At 38.5% G+C, this 19,892-nt stretch overlaps 1 protein-coding gene and 1 long non-coding RNA gene across 4 annotated transcripts in view; one reads left to right on the top strand and one right to left on the bottom strand.

The window, feature by feature from the left end:
* LOC121243844 (probable manganese-transporting ATPase PDR2) overlaps nucleotides 1-19,295 on the bottom strand; it is a 49,059-nt gene extending 29,764 nt beyond the window's left edge. Inside the window, exons 1-13 of one of the 3 annotated variants that reach the window (XM_041141911.1) lie at nucleotides 18,996-19,295; nucleotides 17,965-18,235; nucleotides 17,558-17,650; nucleotides 11,434-11,636; nucleotides 9,170-9,242; nucleotides 8,886-9,058; nucleotides 8,598-8,769; nucleotides 7,520-7,624; nucleotides 7,320-7,430; nucleotides 7,137-7,223; nucleotides 6,862-7,044; nucleotides 6,459-6,509; nucleotides 6,210-6,335 (exon numbers count right to left, since the gene is read on the bottom strand). In XM_041141911.1, the coding sequence (XP_040997845.1) occupies nucleotides 6,210-6,335; nucleotides 6,459-6,509; nucleotides 6,862-7,044; nucleotides 7,137-7,223; nucleotides 7,320-7,430; nucleotides 7,520-7,624; nucleotides 8,598-8,769; nucleotides 8,886-9,058; nucleotides 9,170-9,242; nucleotides 11,434-11,636; nucleotides 17,558-17,650; nucleotides 17,965-18,213 (1,626 nt within the window). In that variant the 5' untranslated portion in view covers nucleotides 18,214-18,235; nucleotides 18,996-19,295. Of the gene's footprint in view, nucleotides 1-6,209; nucleotides 6,336-6,458; nucleotides 6,510-6,861; nucleotides 7,045-7,136; nucleotides 7,224-7,319; nucleotides 7,431-7,519; nucleotides 7,625-8,597; nucleotides 8,770-8,885; nucleotides 9,059-9,169; nucleotides 9,243-11,433; nucleotides 11,637-17,557; nucleotides 17,651-17,964; nucleotides 18,254-18,995 lie in introns of those variants that run through there. The other 2 variants (XM_041141912.1, XM_041141913.1) reach the window with 2 other exon arrangements.
* On the top strand, nucleotides 2,368-4,820 carry LOC121243847. Its single transcript, XR_005936305.1, has 4 exons — nucleotides 2,368-2,414; nucleotides 2,467-2,533; nucleotides 3,437-3,744; nucleotides 4,369-4,820. It is a non-coding gene; the product is annotated as an uncharacterized LOC121243847 (long non-coding RNA).
* Nucleotides 19,296-19,892: the final 597 nt, after the last annotated feature.

Below are 19,892 nucleotides of genomic sequence, written 5' to 3'. Positions count from 1 at the left end.
GCCCGATTACACAAGGCCTCTTGATCCCAACAATGGCTTGGTACGTAGAGGAGATAGGAAGGAATGAGAATAGACATTCATATATTGTTTTGTTTGGTGACAACACATGATATCTTGATTGCAATTAGATTAAAATTCCAATAGTACCCCAGCCCCAATTTTTTCACCATAAAACCACTCAATCTATTTTTTTAAACATAGAAGTAAAAACAAAAATGGTGGCCAGCACCCCCGTGGCCGTTTGTGGTGCCCTGGCCCAATCCTTTTGGACATGGGGGTGGTCAAGCCTGACAACAAGACCTTCCTTATTTAGCTTTCCTAATCTGTATATATATACTTCCTTACTTAGACAAATCATGTTCCTTAGAGAAATTATGTAAATAGTCCTAGTTTCCTTTTGTAGACAGATTATGTAAATAGTCCTAGTTTGTGGTGCCCTAGCTTTGTATCCCGCACACTTGTGCCTATATAATGAAAGGAAATCCTCACAAAGGGAGGATTCAATCCAATTTTTTTTTTTATCAGTAATCGGGAGGATTCAATCCAATTTGACATGGTTTCAGAGCCAAACCTTAGAAATATTTATGGTTCTTCCTCGTGGGAATTTTTTTTGTTGGTGGACACTAGTGCTGCCATTGTCGGCACTGTCTGTGAGAATTGTTGCCTTCGTTGTTGCTGGGCTGCGCTATTTCTTGGCCTTTTTTGGTCCTCGGCACTGTTAGTGATTGTGGTTGTGGTTGTGGTTCCCGGAAGGGAGGATTTATAGCTTTCGGAAGGTTCTATGAAGGACTTGGAAGTTTTTTTGGTGGATTTAGTTTTCGGAAGTTTTTTTGGTGGATTTAGTTTTCGGAAGTTTCTGTGGAGGAGCTTTCGGCAGGTTCTGTGAAGGACTCGAAAGTTTCTGTGGTGGATTTGGTTCTCGAAAGTTTCTGTGGGCTTCTTGGCAGTTTCTGTGAGTTTTTTTTGGTTCCCAACGATTTTGTTCTTTTGGTTCGCAGCAGTACTCTTTGTTTTTTTTGTTCTCAGTATTTTCAATTTCAAGTACTCTGTAGATACGTGAGGTATTCTTCTTGTCTTTTTTTTTTTCCTTTTATGAGCATCACGTCTTCAGACTCTTTTGCTGTGAAATTCAAAGGTAAGAATTATTCTGCCTTGGAATTTCAATTTCGCTTATTTGTTTTGGGGAAAGAATTATGGGGTCATATTGATGGTAGTGATCCCGCTCCTACTGAGCTTTCTAAATTGGCTCAATGGAAAATCAAAGATGCTAGGGTGATGACATGGATTTTAGGCTCTGTTGATCCTTTTATTATTCTTAATCTGAGGCCATATAAGACTGCTAAAACTATGAGAGAATACTTAAGGAAAGTGTATAATTAGGACAATTCTGCCCGACGTTTTCAGTTGGAGTACGAGATCGCCAGTTACACTCAGGGCGATCCCTCCATTCAAGATTATTTTTCTGGGTTTAATAATCTCTAGGGAGAATTTACTGACATGATTTATGCCAAGGAACCGAAAGAATCTCTCTCTGTTGTGCAGGAAGTTCATGAACAAAGCAAGTGAGATCAGTTTTTAATGAAGTTAAGACTTGAATTTGAGGCCACTCGCTCCAACTTGATGAACCGTGCTCCATTGCCTTCTTAGGACGTTTGTTTTGGAGAGTTACTTTGTGAGGAGCAGCGTCTTGCCACACAAGCCACTTATTAGCAAGACAAAATGTTGCCAAATGCAATGGCTTATGCGGCTCATGGGAAAGGCAAGGGACACGACATGAGGAAAGTACAATGTTTCAGTTGCAAGGAATACGGTCATATTGCTGCTCACTGTGCGAGGAAATCTTGCAATTACAGTAAGAAGCCGGGGCATATTATCAAAGAATGTCCTATACGTCCCCAAAATTGTCAGGCTAATGCTTATCAAGTCACTATGAGTCCATCTACTTCCACTAACTCTGCTATTGTTGGTGATTCATCTGCTCTTACTCCTGAGATGGTGTAACAGATGATTATTTCAGCATTTTCAGTCTTAGGGCTGCAAGGTAACGATTCACTTCCATCCTTATCGTGGCTTGTTGATTCGGGTGCGTCTAATCACATGACTAGTTCTTCAGATACACTTGGCAATGTTTGGACTTATAATGGCTCGTCGCACATTCAGATTGCTAACGGTAGAAATGTTTTTGTATCTCCTGAGCTTTCCACTAGCCTTATATCAGTAGGTCAGTTGGTTGAGAACAACTGTGATATTCGTTTTTCTCGTGATGGTTGTCTTGTGCAGGATCAGGTGTTGGGGAAGATACTCGCGAAGGGGCCTAAACTTGGACGTTTATTTTCTCTCCATTTTTCCATTCATGTTGTTCTTTCATTTTCTTGCAATACTGTAAACAATAAGGGTGAAGTATGGCACAAATGGTTGGGTCATGCTAACTCTGTTGTTTTATCTCATTTAATAAACTCTGGTTAGTTGGGCAATAAAGATCAATTTTCTTCTCATCTCTCTTTTGATTGCTCCACAAGCAAATTAGGTAAAAGTAAGTCTCTTTCTTTTCCCTCTCATGGTAGTCATGCTGAAAGTTGTTTCGATTTGATTCATAGTGATGTGTGGGGAATTTCTCCTATTATCTCACATGCGAATTATAAATATTTTGTTACTTTCATTGATGATTATACCAAGTATACTTGGATTTATTTTCTTCATTCTAAATCTGAGGTCTTTTCTGTTTTCCAACAATTCATCACCTATGTAGAGACTCAATTTTCTTCCAGAATCAAAATTCTAAGGTCTGATTCCGGTAGTGAATATATGTCTCATGAGTTTCATGATTTTTTCCAACAAAAAGGCATTGTTTCTCGGTGGTCTTGTCCCTTATACACCTCAGCAAAATGGTGTCGCTGAACGTAAAAATAGACATTTGTTGAATGTTATTCGTACTGTATTGCTCCACTCATCTGTTCCACCTAAATTTTGGGTTGAAGCATTATCTACAGCAGTTTATTTAATTAATAGATTGTCATCCAGTGTCTTGAATTTCGAAACTCCTTGCTTTCGTCTTTATCATCAGCATCCTCGTTATCTTAATATGCATACTTTTGATTGTGTTTGTTTTGTTCATTTGCCATCCCGTGAACGCCATAAATTATCTGCTCAATCTGTTAAGTGCGCTTTTATGGGTTATAGTGTTTCACACAATGGCTATGTTTGCTATGATCCATGCACTAACAGATTTCGCATTTCCCGTCATGTTGTCTTCTTTGAAAATCAGTCGTTCCTTTCTTCTCATATTGAGTCTTTGTCTAAGATACATGTTTTGCCGCATTTTGATGACTTGACTCCTCCTGACCGATTCAAACCTGGACTTGTATATGAACGACGCACTTTGCCCCTTATTGAGCCTGATTCGCCATCTGAGCCTGCTCAGACTGTATTTCTACAGGTGATCTAGACAACCCCATAGTTCCTCGACGTTCGACCAGAGTGTCTCGTCCACCAGATCGGTATGGTTTCTCGCATACCTCTCTTCATGTTACTTTGTCTTCCATTCCCATTCCATCAGGTTATTCCTAGGCAGCTAAACATGACTATTGGCGTGAGGCGATGGCCGAAGAGCTCCGGGCTCTTCAGGATAATCATACATGGAATGTTGTCCCTTGTCCTGCTAAGGTTAAAGCCATTGGTTGCAAATGGGTTTATTCTATCAAGCTACATTCTGACGGGACTCTAGATCGATATAAGACACGGTTGGTTGCACTTGGCAATAGGCAAGAGTATAGGGTAGACTATGAGGAGACTTTTGCTCCGGTTGCCAAGATGACTACGGTGAGAACTATCATTTCTATTGCTGCATCCCAAGGTTGGCCTCTTCATCAAATAGATGTCAAAAATGTCTTTCTTCATGGTGATCTCAAAGAAGAGATATACATGACCATTCCACCTAGTTTGTCATCCTCTTCTTCCTTGGATGTCTGTAAGTTGAGACGCTCGTTATATGGGTTGAAACAAGCTCCCTGAGTATGGTTTGATAAATTCCGATCCACCTTGCTTCAGTTTTCTTTTAAGCAGAGTCAATATGACTCTTCTCTATTTATCTGCTAGACATCTACTAGCATTATTCTTCTTTTGGTTTATGTTGATGATATTGTTATTACTAGGACAGATTCCGCCTTGATCACTCGACTGCAACAGCATCTTCAAGCCTCATTTCATACAAAGGATCTTGGTCCTCTTACGTACTTCTTGGGTTTGGAAGTTCATACTGATCCATCCAGAATTTTTTTGAATTAGCATAAATACACTCAGGATTTGATTACTTTGGCTAGCCTTCAAGATACTTCTTATGTGGACACTCCTCTGGAAATAAACACGAAGTATCGTTGGGAGGAGGGTGATCTCCTTTCCGACCCTACTATGTATCGATAGTTAGTGGGTAGCCTGAACTATTTGACTATTACTCGACCTGATATTTCATTTGCTGTCCAGCAGGTTAGTTCATGCAAGCTCCACGTCATCTACATTTAGCTATTGTTCATCGTATTATTCGATATCTTCAAGGATCTACTAGCTGTGACCTGTTCTTCCCTACTGGGATTTCTCTTCGCCTTGTGGCTTACAGTGATGCTGATTGGGCAGGATGTCCTGAAACGCAACAATCTATTACGGGTTGGTGCATGTTTCTTGGTGACTCTTTGATATCTTGGAAGAGTAAGAAACAGGATCGTCTTTCCAAATCTTCTACCGAATCCAAATACCATGCAATGTCCACTGCTTGTTCTGAGATTCTATGGCTTCATGGTCTTCATGCTGAGCTTGGTTGTGTTCAGTCCGATCCTACTCCTCTCCATGCATTTCTCTTCCTCATGTTTCTACTGACCTCCATATCGTTGATGTGTTTACAAAGGCCATGACACAACAACGTCATCAGTTTCTTGTGGGCAAATTGATACTTCTTGACTGACCAGCATCAATTTGAGGGGGAGATGACAGCAGGACCTTCCTTATTTAGCTTTCCTAATCTATATATATAAAATATATATATATATATACTTCCTTACTTAGACAGATCATGTTCCTTACTTAGACAAATTATGTAAATAGTACTAGTTTACTTTTGTAGACAGATTTGATTGCTATAAATTTGCCTTGATTCTAGCCTTGTATCACGCACACTTGTGCCTAAATAATGAAAGGAAATCCTCACAAAGGGGGGATTCAATCCAATTTGACAAAGCCACCCTTGGAACAAGATTTCCAAGGCCCGTGGCTTTTTGGGGGGGCAAAGCAACTCACGATGGCCATCAAGAACAACAATTCCTCTCATTTTTTTAGAAGAACAACTATTCCTCATTTTTAAGCTATTACTCATCGTAAAACACAACCAAAGTATGGAACCATTCCACTAAATAACCATTTCATTCAAGGGACCTATTCCACAAAGTTGCCCCAAAAGAATTAAACTTTGCAACACAGATGGACTCAAAAGTAATCAATACAAGAGGAGAAGACATCTAATTTTCAACGGAACACACTTTCTAGTGCCAAAATAGATGTAAATGCACCTATCTCTTTTGGGCCACAAAATTATGAACTACTAAAGAAAAGATTACAATTTCGTTTTTTATTCTATTGGCACCGAGCGTCCAGAACAAATTACCGACTAATCCCAAGGCTACACAAGCCCTTGGCAAGGAGTTCTCTACAAATGCACATTGAGTAATTCAAGGGGAAATTCCCCCAGTTTGATGGCACCAAGAAATTGTTTGCACCCAAGGGTTCAAATCTTAGATTTGGAAGAAGCATACCACCAAGACTAAGGAACTTATTACTGAAGCCAACCAAGGATTAGAAAAATTTACAATTTCTAGGCTGGGCATTCAATGGTCGTCTTCAAATATGACTACAGAAAATTGATCGCTAGTTGGTATTCCTCACAGGCACATGATACTTCCCTCACATCAAATCCCTAAAAAATCATTTTGCCTAGTTCATATTTCTAGGTTTTGTAGATAATAAAGGCCTTCTAGTATGCAAATACAAGTAGAAAGTCTCATACTCTGAGATGTAGAATTCTTTACCCATATAAACTTGGTAGATACCATAACAAAAGCTTCAACAACCGAATTTTATACACCATCAAGCACAATAGAATACCTTGAATCATAATCAAATAACGGTGTTTAATAATGCTCATCCAAATAGTGACATTTGCATACCAATTTGTTGTCAACAAAAACAAGGGCATGACAAGAAGCCAAAATTTCCACTGTGCGCTCAGGTACTTTAGACACATCATATTCACAATCCACACTTCCTGTTAGCCCACCAACTCCACAGAACTCCTGGAAAGAGCCAAAGAGAATTTCGAAAAATGACTAGAAAATCGATAAAAAAAAATTAAAATAAAAAAAAAAAAACATATACAATCCAATGGCCATCAAATCCTGAGCTCAATATGCACATACCATGTCATCCGATGTAAGTGTTCCAGTTTTGTCAAAACAACATATATCAACCTGCAGGATGGGAAACAATTAAAGACATTTAACAAAATAGTGAATCAATGTTCTTTCTATTCATAGGTTTCCTATTAAGCTACATATGTGGCCAAACTTAACTATAAAATGAAGATGAGAGAAAAAAAGTAAGACAACATAGATGAAGCAGAAGGCCAACAAGCAGGTGTTAATATATGAATGCCAAAGCTACTGCCGATAGCGAAAAAACTGCAATATAGCCTATGTAATGGAGAATTATCAACAATTTTTTTTAAATAAATAATCAAATATATTGTTTTGAATTATCAACAAAATCAACAATTTAAAGAACATTCCTCATCCCAACAGAAGAAAAAGTAAATCTTTATACCTTCCCAGCAAATGGAATTCGGAAAGGCTCTGTACAAAATATTCCACACCGTGCCAAAGCAATCAGAGATGTATTAACAGCTATTGATAATTCCATTGGCAGCTCAGGAGGAATCACAGAAGTAATAATAAGTGAACAACTCAACATAAGCTTGTACTTGCTCCTCATGGGATCCTCTAGCCCCTGCACCAATGATGTTCTCACTATTACCCAAAGGAACAACAATATTAATGCTTAAAATGCATTCTCTAATCCTAAGGGCGCCACTTATTCACCTTTTTAAGTACATAACCAGCAGCGATTACTGCAAATATGACTAGAAATAAAATGAACAGCCCACTTTCCCAGCTATTAGCAGTAACCTGCAGTGTATATTTAATAAGAAAAAGCGTTACCCCAAAAAAATGGAATTAAACTATTATGTAACAACGTTCAACTAAAAATTTCATATCAATTACCCTCTCTGTAGAAAATAAAATTGTTCGCATCAGTTTTCCCTGACTTGTTTCAAATCCAGTTCTCAGAACAATGGCTATACAGCCACCATCAGGAGTCTTCAGAGGAAATGTCTAAAATCCAGTAAGAAACTTGAAGCGTAAGTTTAAAATGCATGAGCTCATTGCAGCATTTTCAAGAAATATGTTTTGACATGAACTACCTTATCAGGAGTATGCTGCAATATCTTAGTCCCACCAAATAAAACATGGTTTTTATCTCTCTTAATTGATAGCTTCTCTTCGCTTCCTCTTCCCATGATTGAAACCTGGAAAAAAATATCTTTCACAAATTTGTGAAAATGTGATCACAAAATCAAGCAACTGCAACTATACCCCAGCCTCATATGTTTATAGCCTATACAAACTCGATGGACATGAAGATGGATATCCTTACATGTTGTAATGACCCAAGTAAGGCCAAAGCCACATCTGGGCACATACTCCAAAAGGAATAGTCAAGGTTACAATTAGAGACCCTTGAATTTCATTATAAAGGGCAATAACTTCTCCTTCCCAAGCAATGTGGATCCCATTCACCACATTTCTACACTCAATCCGGGGTATTACATGTGTACAAACGTAGTTTATCTTTTAAGAGAAATGTGAGAACATTAGGGGCACTCCAAATACCTCTCATGATTCCAACTATATTCAAAGAATGTAAAGATTCGGGCAAATACTAAAGGAATCTATTAGCTGTAATGACCAGAGTGACTAAAGAATCATCAATACAGAATTACAACTTAGAAACATCAACATAAAAGAACAAGGAGATATACCTAACAAAAGAAACTCTAATTTAAGTACAATTTCAATTGTAAGTCTATTATAAGTATACAAGTAATATCAGACAGTTTGTATTATCAACACCAATATAATCTACTATTATTTTCTTTTCCCCTTCCTATTTTTATGAAGAAAAGTCAGTTGCTAACACTCTTATGAGTCGTCTGAAGAACAGATTCATGTCTTACAATTATGCTGACCACCAAATAACCAATAAAAGCAGTCTATTTCACAACATGATAGCCCGAACTCAAAAAGGCTGAAACTAGGCAACATTTAAAGAGTTATATTTATACTTTACTAATCAAAACATATATTTACATTTAAAGTATATTTACTAATCAAAACATATACTTTAAAGAGTTGCAAAGGACTTGGTTATGACTCATGCTAGAATCCCCATATCAGATCCATCAGTAAGCGAAATGAGAACTATCAGAAAAAGAGAACCACCTTCCATTGTGGGGTAGACTCGCCTGTGAGAATGGCTTCATTCACAATAGCACTGCCAGCTATTATAAGCATGTCTGCTGGCACAGATTTATCTTCTCCATTTGGACCAGAAGAGCGCCCAGTAGAGACAACATCCCCGGGCAATAAATCAGTTCCAGATAGTTTAACCCACCTATATTTTAAAAGATATATATTTACATAAATAGACAAACAGCTATGAAGTATTCAAAATGAAATTTAAAATTAAAAGGTTAAAGAACCAGCTTAAGGGACATGAAGATAACGTACTTCCCACATCGATACACCATTAGGGTCTGGCCCTCCACTCTAACACGCCTTAGCTCAGTCAAGGTCTTTAGCCGACTTTTTGCCATTGTTGACTCGAACATAAACAGCATAAATAGGGTGAACAAACTATAATACCAATACTCATCCAAACACCATAGACCCACACAGAACACCTACATGCAGGGATGGCAAAATATGCATCAAAAGGGTGAAGAACCAAACATAAATTGATAAAAAGAAAGCAGGAAATGAGAGAGAGAGAGAGAGTACGGACTAGAGACAACCTGAAATACAAAAAAGGGTTCCATGCAGTGCTCTTTCATTAATTTCTGGAAGGTAGGTTGCGGGTAATCAAATCTACATGATGAAGAAATAATTAAACCTCAGAATTTAATCACTATAGCCAAAACCAGTCTCAGAAAGATAAACTTTCAAAAACATTCAATATTGACCCAACATGAGAAGAAAAAACCATAACAATTTTCAGATAAACAAATTTTATCTAAAAATCAGGGATGCAAACAAAAATATATGGTTTCAACTGGTACACAGGCACTATAGTTTAATTGATCCAATAATGCTCCCTGAGATGCTACCAAGTAAATCACATGCAGAACAAGTAAAAGTAACATGTTGAAAATTTTTCTATATAACACGTCGCCCGCGTAATTATCAATAAATGCATTTACTGTGCTCAAGACACAATTAATATGCTCCTATTTTTATTGAAAATTTTGGACAACCAAAACAAATATATATATATATAAAGAAAAAAATATCTATCATAAATTAGGCAAGTGTGCATAACATAAATGAACAAAAAAAGGGCTATAAATTCTTGTCCAATTCAAAGACATTCATTAGCACATTTCACAGAAGGTATCAGATGATGAATCTTAATAGTTCATATTCAAAACTAAGAAATTAAATATACAAGGCCAAAATGATAACTAGGAAAAAGCATAAAGAACCCAAAACCAGAGGAAGACAAACAAACCTAGTGTTATGAACAATGATAATACTAATATAATCCCAGACATAATGACTCTAATTTGCGCAAGCACATAACTGTATAAGTAGAGTGGAAATAAGCTGTATTTGATACATTCTGACCAATTTTAATTTTTTTCCAGGTCAGATTCGACCGTCAAATTAAAACGATTTTGAAAGAACTGTTGTGGTCTACAGAGTTTGAAAATGGTATAAAAAATAAAAATAAAAATCCATTAAACTTGCTTCCAACACACATAGGGCTTGTTTGGATAGTGAGATGAGATAGTTTTAGATGAGTTGAATATAATATTGTTAGAATATTATTTTTTAATATTATTATTGTTTTAAGATTTGAAAAAGTTGAATTGTTTATTATATTTTGTGTAGAAATTTGAAAAAATTGTAATGATGAGATGAGATGAGTCGAGATGGTTTCTGTATCCAAACGAGCCCTTAATCAATAATAAGGACACAATGACAGCAGATCTACACCCTTTCATACACAGATATTGCATAAGGAACTGCGCTCATAAGTCCAACATGTTGCATATATTTATGAATCTCGAAACAGCAAAGTAGGAAAAATAGAAATAGGTTTTTAACCAATAATTCTTTTTTCGATGAATAAGAAATTTTATTGAGACAAGTAGCAAGGCAAAGCCAAGTACACAAGAAGTATACAAAAACTGAACCTAGTTACAAGTCAGGAACTAGAAAAAGATAAGGAATCATGGACACTAATTCCATTAAACACAATTGCCGAAGCCCATAGAAATAAGGTATTAAGGAAAAAAAAGTCTAAGTTCATCCACCAAGCATTCCTTATGTTCAAAGCATCAACCATTCCTCTCATCCCAAATACACCACACAAGGCATCAAGGGATCATATTCCAAACAGCAGCAATTTGCAAAATACCCCTTAAACCTCTCCAACAAGCAAAAAAATCCACCTTCTATTAAAAACTTCATACCATGACACCCTAGTCACCATAACATTCCAATAGGATGAACCACTAGAAGAATCCAAAATCTCAACCACCGAAGCATCTGGATATTGAGAGATACAAAAGAGATGGAAAAATAATACTAAGAACCCTACCACCACACCATGGATCATGCCAAAAACGAAGTCTAGATTCATCACCAACCAAAAAAAACTGTTTTACAAAATCATCCCAATCACTCCTAATACTTTTCCACACCCCCACACCATGAGTACCTCTTACCTCATTAGAACTCCATTCCCCCAAGCACTCCCATATTTTGAATCAATCACGGCCATCCACAAAGATTCGCAATCTTGATGATACCTCCATTACCACTTCCCAAAAATCCCCAAAAGAAATCGATTATTTTTTATGATAGTACAAGAGATAGCATAGCTATCAAGCAAATATATTTATACAGCCGTATAATTCCATTCAAAGTTATGAATTAGCAAAACCAGGCAGCCACAAATATTCAACACATATAAACACAACTGAAAAGGTCAATGGAAACCTCCACAAACATTCAACACATATAAACACAACGGAAAAGTTCAATGGTAACCTACACATTCCGTCCCCATTTTTCAGTAGCAGCAGCAACTTTTGCTTCAGAGCCATGGCCAGTACTTTTAAGATAGTGTCCAATTGTTTCCTTGGTAGGGTAAGTAAGCTTGAAAAAGGTCTTTGTTTCCCTTGAATAGATGAAGCATTGCTTTCTGAAATCAAAGTATATCTCTTCCCAATCCACCGTAGATGAAGAACCTGCTGGCTGTTCAATGGAAGGCTATATTATCTATCTACATATGTATGAACTCTTGACTCAAAAATTCAAGTATAAGATGCCTGCCCTAAATATAAAATCGTATTCTGTGTGACTCTCAAGCAATGAAATCAATGCTATGTCAGTCCCCCTATTCGCATTTGGTAGACCAAAGGGAAACAATTAAGAAAAATACATCTTCTTTTGTGCGACTCTTAAGCAATGAAATCAAGGGACATTATACTGTGAGCAGTAATGCAAAATATGCATGTCCTACACCCAAATGATCTTGAGACTCATGGTAATTATTTAGAGGTGTTTTTTTCTCCGTACATTTTGCGAAAACTTCCCTCGTTGAAACCGACGATGATACTGTTGTTGGTGTAGTGCTGAGTTGGTTCTGATGGGCTTCACAAGAGAGTTGGTGATAGACTCGAAATTATTTTTACTAGTGAAGGAAGGAGGTTTGCTACGTATCATAGAGAGCGGGTGGAAGAAGGATCATGAGATTTTGGTGGAATCAAGCACTGTGCTTTGGCTTGAGAAGGCGCTAGAGGTCTATTTGAGAGGGCAGAAGGAGTTCTATAGTACCATTAGAGAAGGTTATCGCAACTTTAAAGGCCAAAGGTGTTCGAATAGCAGGGGACGTTACGTGGTGGGTGCAGAATACTGTGAGGGTGGAAGAAGAAACTTCATTTTCACACCTGAAGGGGAGGGGGGAAGAGGATGGAGGAGGCTGAGGGAGGCATTGGGAGAGTGTGTGCAGGAAGGTAGAAACAGGGGTGACCCTCACGGGGGAGCCCAATTGAGGCCGCAGAAGAAGGAGGCGAGGTCGTATGTGCAGTCCTACAAGGAGGCTCTCATTCCAGAGTTGGCCCACCGTGATCAGAGTGGGGGAGGCGTAGTCTGGCTCTCTGACAAATACATGCGTCGAGCCCCTCATCTTGTACGAAATGTGGGCAATGGCAGGGGGGATGAGAGGGACGCGAAGAGCTCTCTGACACTTTTGGGTGGGTTTTCTCTGCTATGTGGGGGCCAGACAACGCTGATGAGGTGCGAGAAGTTGGGGGGTGACTCCAGCGAACCTTCCAGTACAGTTCCTCGAAGACTCTAAGATAGATGTGAAGGACGGGGAGAGCTCTGATGATCTTGCTCACTCTGATGGTGAGGAACTGGTGTCCTCTAATGAAGATCATTCCCAGAGTCTTGCCCAGGCCTTGGGTGAGCAAATATGTTTGGACGAAATTTCTATGGTGGAAGAGACCCGAGGTACACAGATGGATAGCAGGGAGGGAGAACCTATCCCCCTAAATTTTATGCTCCCTGTTCATCTTGAGGTTTCAGACTGAGTCTTTGATAAGGTCAAGGAAATTCAAAATTTTGTGGGATTGGAGTGCGAAGGCTTTGAGGAATAGTTTATGGCCTTGCTTACAGCCATTGAAGTGGGGCATCAACAACAAAGTAAAGCTGGCTCCAAAAACCAGCGTGAGCTCAAAAGGTTGAAGTGGTCGATGAATACTGAGGGTAGCTCCAGCAGGGGCAGGTCGAAAGGGAAGGGGCTGGTCTCCTTCCAATGAAACCCAAAATAGTGTCGTGGAATGTTCGCAGGCTCAACGAGGCCAATAAAGTCTTCAGATAAGAAACTTCCTTCGTGAGTGGAAGACAGACATTGTTTGTCTACAACAGACTTTGTTTGTCTACAACAGACTAAGTTGAAGCTAATCAATAGGAAAATTGTGAGAAGTTTACAGAGTTGTGTTCATGTGGATTGGGTATATATGGCCTCTAATGGGGCGTCAGGAGGTGTAGTGGTGATGTGGGATAAACAGGTGGTTGAGAAAATGGAAGACTTCATAGGGATTTACTCAGTTGCATGCTTTTTAAAAGTGTGTCCGATAACTTTTCATGGGTTTTTACAGGTGTTTATGGTCCAAACTTAGACAGCAACAGAGCATTATTGTGGGAAGAAGTAGCCGATGTACACAACTGGTGGGAACTTCCATGGTGTGTTGGGGGAGATTTTAATGTCACTAGATTTGCAAGTGAGTCTTCAGGTGATAGAAGAGGGCAGGAGTTCTCTGAATGCATCTCTAACTTGAACTTGGTTGATTTGCCACTAGCTAGGGGTACCGCCACGTGGGCTAATAATAAGACATGGTCTCGGTTGGATCGTTTCTTAATATCTCCAGGATGGGAAAGTCACTTCCCAGATGTTTGGCAAAAGCGAATGCCTTGTATTGGTTCGGATTATTGGCCTATCATGCTTAATTGTGGTGGTCTCCATAGAGGCTGACGGTATTTCAAATTTGAAAACACGTGGCTGAAATTTGAAGGTTTTGTAGAAAGGGTAAGGCAATGGTGGTCCTCATACCAGATACAGGGTACCCCTAGTTTCGTCCTTGCAGGGAAATTGAAAGCTTTAAAAAGAGACTTGAAGCTGTGGAACACACAATCTTTCAAAGACATGGGGGAGAATAAGAAAAGCAAGTTAAGGGAGATCCAAGAAATAGAGGGGCTCCAAGAGGCTAGGTCTCTTACTCTGGGAGAATTAGCTCAGAAGACATAGTTGGGGGTGGAGCCCGAGAGGATTATCTTATTAGAAGAGACATCTTGGCAGAAAAAATAAGAACTTTGTGGTTAAGGAAAGGAGATTGAAGTACAAAGTTCTTTCATAATATTGCAAACTCTCACAGGAGAAATAATAACATAGAGATGCTGAAAATTGACGGTGTTGAATGTAGGGAAGAACAAGTAATTCACGACCATATAGTTGGATTCTATGAGCAACTACTAATTGAGCCAATGGGATGGCGGCCTTCCCTTGATGGTCTTGTGTTTGACACCATTGGACAGAGTGATGTCTCTCGGATGGAAATGGCTTTTGAGGAGGAGGAAGAGGTTTCGAAGTAGTGAGGAAAATGGGCAAAGACAAGGCACCAGGGCCTGAAGGGTTCTTTTTTTTTATAAGTAATAATCTTTATTGATGTGAATGAAATTAGGCGATGCCCAAGTACACAGGAAATATACTAAGTGAGGCACCTAATTACATTCTAGTAGGCTAGAAAGAAGATAAGGGCCTGAAGGGTTCTCTATGGGCTTCTTCCAAGAATGTTGGGATGTCGTAAAGGAAGATCTTATAAAGGTGTTTCAGGAGCTTTTCGTGTTTGGAGAATTTGAGAGAAGCTTAAATACCACTTTCCTTGCGTTGATCCCAAAGAAGGTGGGGGCTAATGAGGTTAAGGAGTTTCGACCCATTAACTTAGTGAATGGGATATACAAGATCATATCCAAAGTGCTTGCGAATCAACTAAGTGAGGTAGTGGGGAAGATCATCATCAAACCCCAAAATGCCTTTGTTAAAGGTAGGAAAATTCTAGACACGGTTCTTATTGCTAATGATTGTCTGGACAATAGAATGAAGGCTAGCACAGTAGGGATCATTTGCAAACTTGACATGGAGAATGCGTATAATCACGTTAACTGGGACCTTCTTCTCTACCTTCTTGGGAGGTGTGATTTTGGTGAGAGGTGGCGGTCGTGGATCCGTTGGTGCATATCAACGGTGAAATTCTCTGTGTTGATAAATGGTAGCCCAACTAGTTTCTTTCATAGCTCACGAGGCCCAAGACAAGGCGACCCGTTGTCGCCTTTGCTGTTTGTCATTGTAATGGAGGGGTTAAGCAGGATGACATTGACCTTGGTTAATAATGGCTTTGTGGATGGATTTTCGATTGGAACCCCGGATAGTGGAATCATTAATATATCTCATTTGTTGTTTGCAGATGACACACTTATTTTTTGTCAGCGAAATCAAAATCAGGTTCAAGTTTTGAAGGCTTTGCTTCTTTGCTTTGAAGCAGTATCCGGGTTGAAAGTGAACCTAGACAAATCAAAGATGGTTCCAATTGGAGATGTCCCTAATATACGGCAGATGGCTAGCACATTGGGCTGTAAGATAGCCTCCCTTCCTTTGACGTACCTGGGATTTCCGTTGGGGGTGGCTGCCAGGACGTCCTCTTTATGGGAGAGGATGACTGAGAAGATAGAGAAAAGACTAACGAGATGGAAGAAAATGTACTTATCGAAAGGTGGCAGGATTACCTTGATCAAGAGTACACTTTCTAACCTACCAACTTATTTTTTATCACTTTTCCCTATGCCTGCAAGTGTGGCAAGTAGAATTGAGAAACTCCAACGTGACTTCTAGTGGGGCGATTTTGGAGAGGAGTTCAAATTCCATCTAGTGAAGTGGGAAACGATATGTCGTCCTATCTCCAACGATGGTTTGAGTATTAGAAATGTGAAGACTTTTAATTGGGCGTTACTCATAAAATGGCTGTGGAGATATAATAAGGAACCAGAAGCCCTGTGGAAGGTGGTGATTAAGCACAAATATGGAGGTTTATGGGGGGATGGAGTACTAAAGAAGTTTGAGGAGCCTATGGAGTGGGGTTATGGAAACACATTAGAAGAGGATGGGGGGTCTTTACTCGACTCAAGTTGGGTGAGGGCTCCAAGATTAAATTCTGGAAAGATATATGGTGTGGTGATATTGCCCTACAAGATTTATTTCCTTCACTATTCCAAATTGCTAGTGCTAAAGACGTTTCAATGGCGGATGTCATGGAGTTATCGGGTGGACAGATCCATTGGAATATCAGTTTTAGTAGGGCAGCACAAGATTGGGAGATGAGCAGTTTTGCCGACTTTCACAGCCTTTTGTACTCCGTAAAACCGAGCAATCAACTAGAAGACGGGTTGTGGTGGTCACCCACAAGGAAAGGTGTATTTCCGGTTTGCTCTTTTTATAAGGCTCTCACTCAAGAGCCCAACATTCAGTTTCCTTGGAGAAGGCTTTGGAGACATTAGGAGCCCCCCAAAGCTGCATTCTTTGTGTGGACAGCATCTTTGGGCAAAATCCTCACAACCGATAACTTGAGGAAAATGAGAGTTATCATAGCAGATTGATGTTGCATGTGTAGGGGAGGGGGCGAGTCGGTGGACGATCTCCTACTACATTGTAAGACAGCAAGGGTTTTGTGGAATGAGGTATTCGGTAGAGTAGAGCTAGCTTGGGTTATGCTGTAGACTGTGGTGGCAGTGTTGGCCAGCTGGACAAATATAGGAGGCATGCAGCAGAGTAAAGCGGTTTGGAAGATCCCTATATGCATCATGTGGTGTTTGTGGCAGGAGCGCAATGCGCGGACGTTTGAAGACAAGGAGAGATCGCTAGAAGAACTTATAGCTTTATTTTACAGCACTCTATGTACTTGGGCCATTGTTGTTGATTTCAACGGCATGGACCTGCATGACTTTCTTGTCTCTTTCACACCTTCTTAATTAGGGCATATAGTTGTTCATGTATTTGTATCAGGCTATGCCTAATTCTTTGATCAATAAAATTTGTTTACCTATCAAAAAAATCAATGGTGTCCAATCCCCCTATTCACATTTGTGTCTGCATGAATGCATCTATAGAGGGATTTTCTGTTAAATTCCAAGCCTAGTATCTATAAGACCAATTTATTGTCTGACAACCACAAGTGGTGAGATTTATGAAATATCTTTCATGAATTGCAGCTTTCTAATTTAAAAAGTGAGTTTCTATCACAAAATTCACCAGATCCACCTACACACAAATCTCACATTTTATTAAGGGTTTGCACAAAGCTAACAATCTCAACCAATGATGAGAGGGGGCGAGAGAGAGAGAGAGAGACAGATCAGAAGCAACAAGATCCATAATGTTCCAAAATATGACTCTTCAGAACAAGCAGGGAGAGGTGCGTCTTAAATTTTATTCCCATAAATATTACTTCTTCAAACACAAGAGAACATAAGTATGCACTGCATCTCACATCCCAAACCATATACCTGTCATACTTCTTTACAATCGATCAAAGATATTTAAGAAGAAAATTTTGACTTACTAATTTACGAAAATGAAGAGGCACTACTTCTTTAGAACCAGAAAATTTGGCCGGAGTAATCTTGCATGCATCAGCTTGGTGAATATCATTAACCTGTTTACAAAAATATGCCCCAATAATATTCCAAATTTATTGATTGGTAATGGAGAAAAACAAGTAAAGAATCAACCACAATGGGAGCAATAAAATTCCAAAGTACTACACAGAAAATCGTGTGACAAAAACTTGCATGCTTTCAACTAAAAGACAATACCAAGAAACTTAAAACATTTATTTTTAAGCAAATTTCTTCTCCACCAAAGACATTACACACACTTAAAAGAGTCATCTCACACACACAATATCATAACTGTTATAATATCTAGGTAGTACAATTTTCTGATGAAGAATAGAGGGATACTACATACCTTATTATATTGGACAAAGCATTTGAAATCGACGGACCAAGCCGTGAAGAGCCAGACCAGAATGTGAAGGGCTACAAGTCCACCCAAAACAATGGTAGCGTCCCCAATGTCTATGCTGGGAACAATGGTAGTTAACCACACAACATATATAATAGCAAAAGGCCATATGTACAATCTCCATGCCCAGTGCCTCTTCCTCAACAAATCAACGTTCTCCACCACTTTCCCTCCCACATGGAACCTTGACATCTCTTGCCTCCTGCCCACTACACTAGAGAAACAAATAAATGAATCAATGATAGGAAGGGCCGAGATACTGATAACACATTGTCAACAGAAACCTAGGAAAAGAAAAGAAACAAAATTACCAAATCATGGATTGCTCATTACATAATATGATAAAAGGAGAAAAAGAAGGGGGGTGGGGGGGATGAGAAGACGCGCACAGAGAGAGAGAGAGAGAGAGAGAGAGAGAGAGACGATCATAATTGTTCAGAAAGGAAAAAAAACAAAAAAACAAAATTCCTAATATAGGGTTGTTCATTTGGTAGGACACTATAATGACAGAGAAGTAGCTCGATCTTTGGTAGCCAAAAGTATGTAAGAAAGAAGAGAAATCAGAATAGAGGACTGCCCTCAATTTTTCAATCAAGGATGAAACTACACAGTTAGAACGCACTACCCACATTTCTTTGTTTCAGTAAGTTCCATCCCCTTAGTTTGTTCGCGTATGATTTGTTTTAGGAGCCAGAGGAATTACTTCTTTGTTTCCTCCTCAGATTTATGAATTTCTTGTGCTTTTTTTTTTTTTTTTTTGATAAGTAAAGTCCTCTCGAATTACTTATAAAAAAAAAAAAAAAAAAAAGTAAAGTCCAGTCGAATCAAGATTCACTTTCTTAAAACTCACTCGAATCAAGCTCGGGCTTGCTACTATGAGACAACTGTTATGATCTTGAGGCCTCAAACAGTCCATTCATACCATAAAAATCAAACCCAAAAACGAAAAAGGACAGTCCAAGAAACAAACTGACCGAAATCTCCGCGCAATTGGAGGAGCTGCAATCGGAGAAGCGAGGGAGACAGATCAGAAACCCTAGATGGAATGGTTTGGGTCGGATTCTCTCGAGGGAAGTTGCAAGAAAGCGAAAAGAATCAAGATGAAGCTTTGGCAGGGATTCATTACGGGTTTTCCCCTTTTCATTTAATATTATATTTTAAATGTTTTCTTCTAATATATTCATTATTCCCTTTCCTGTTTTCAGGAATTTTTTCGAATTCCAAATTCTTTTAAGAAATGAACTCGACTCCACTTCAATCGACAACCCTCCCTACAAATTGAAATTAAATATTAAAATAGTTATTATGATTTACCGGACAAATCCAACGTTAACTCTAATTTTGAATTTAGTTATCAGTTTCATTTGAAAACACAACTTATCTTAACTTATTTTAATTTATTATAATTTTTTTAAATCTTAATATAAAATATAATAAATAATTCAATTTTTTTTAATTCTAAAATAATAATAAATAATATTCTAATTTATCAACTCAACTCAATTTAATTTACTTCAACATCCAAACGATAGTTTCAAATTCGGATTGTTTTTATCATTTTCTCATTATACCGTTTACTACTCTGTTCATAAAAAATGACAGTGTTATTTGAAAGAGAAAAATAAAAACAAAATTTAAAAACCTAACACGAGCAAGACAACTGGTTTGGATACGGCTTTAAAAAATAAAAAATAATAATAATAAAAGAAAAAAAAATGGGTTTGGAAACGACCCGAGCTAGCCAGCATGTCATGAATGCTGAAGCTACAAGTTGAAGCAGCAGAGGAGTTATGGATTGTTTGAAATAGGTCTTATCTTATTATATTTCATTTTATCGTATCTCATTTTATTCTTAAATATTATTTAAATAT

This window comes from Juglans microcarpa x Juglans regia, chromosome 8S, assembly GCF_004785595.1.
Source record: "Juglans microcarpa x Juglans regia isolate MS1-56 chromosome 8S, Jm3101_v1.0, whole genome shotgun sequence".
Lineage (NCBI taxonomy): Eukaryota > Viridiplantae > Streptophyta > Magnoliopsida > Fagales > Juglandaceae > Juglans > Juglans microcarpa x Juglans regia.
The sequence above is the reverse complement of the archived record's forward strand: the minus strand, read 5'-3'. Positions and strand labels throughout refer to the sequence as shown.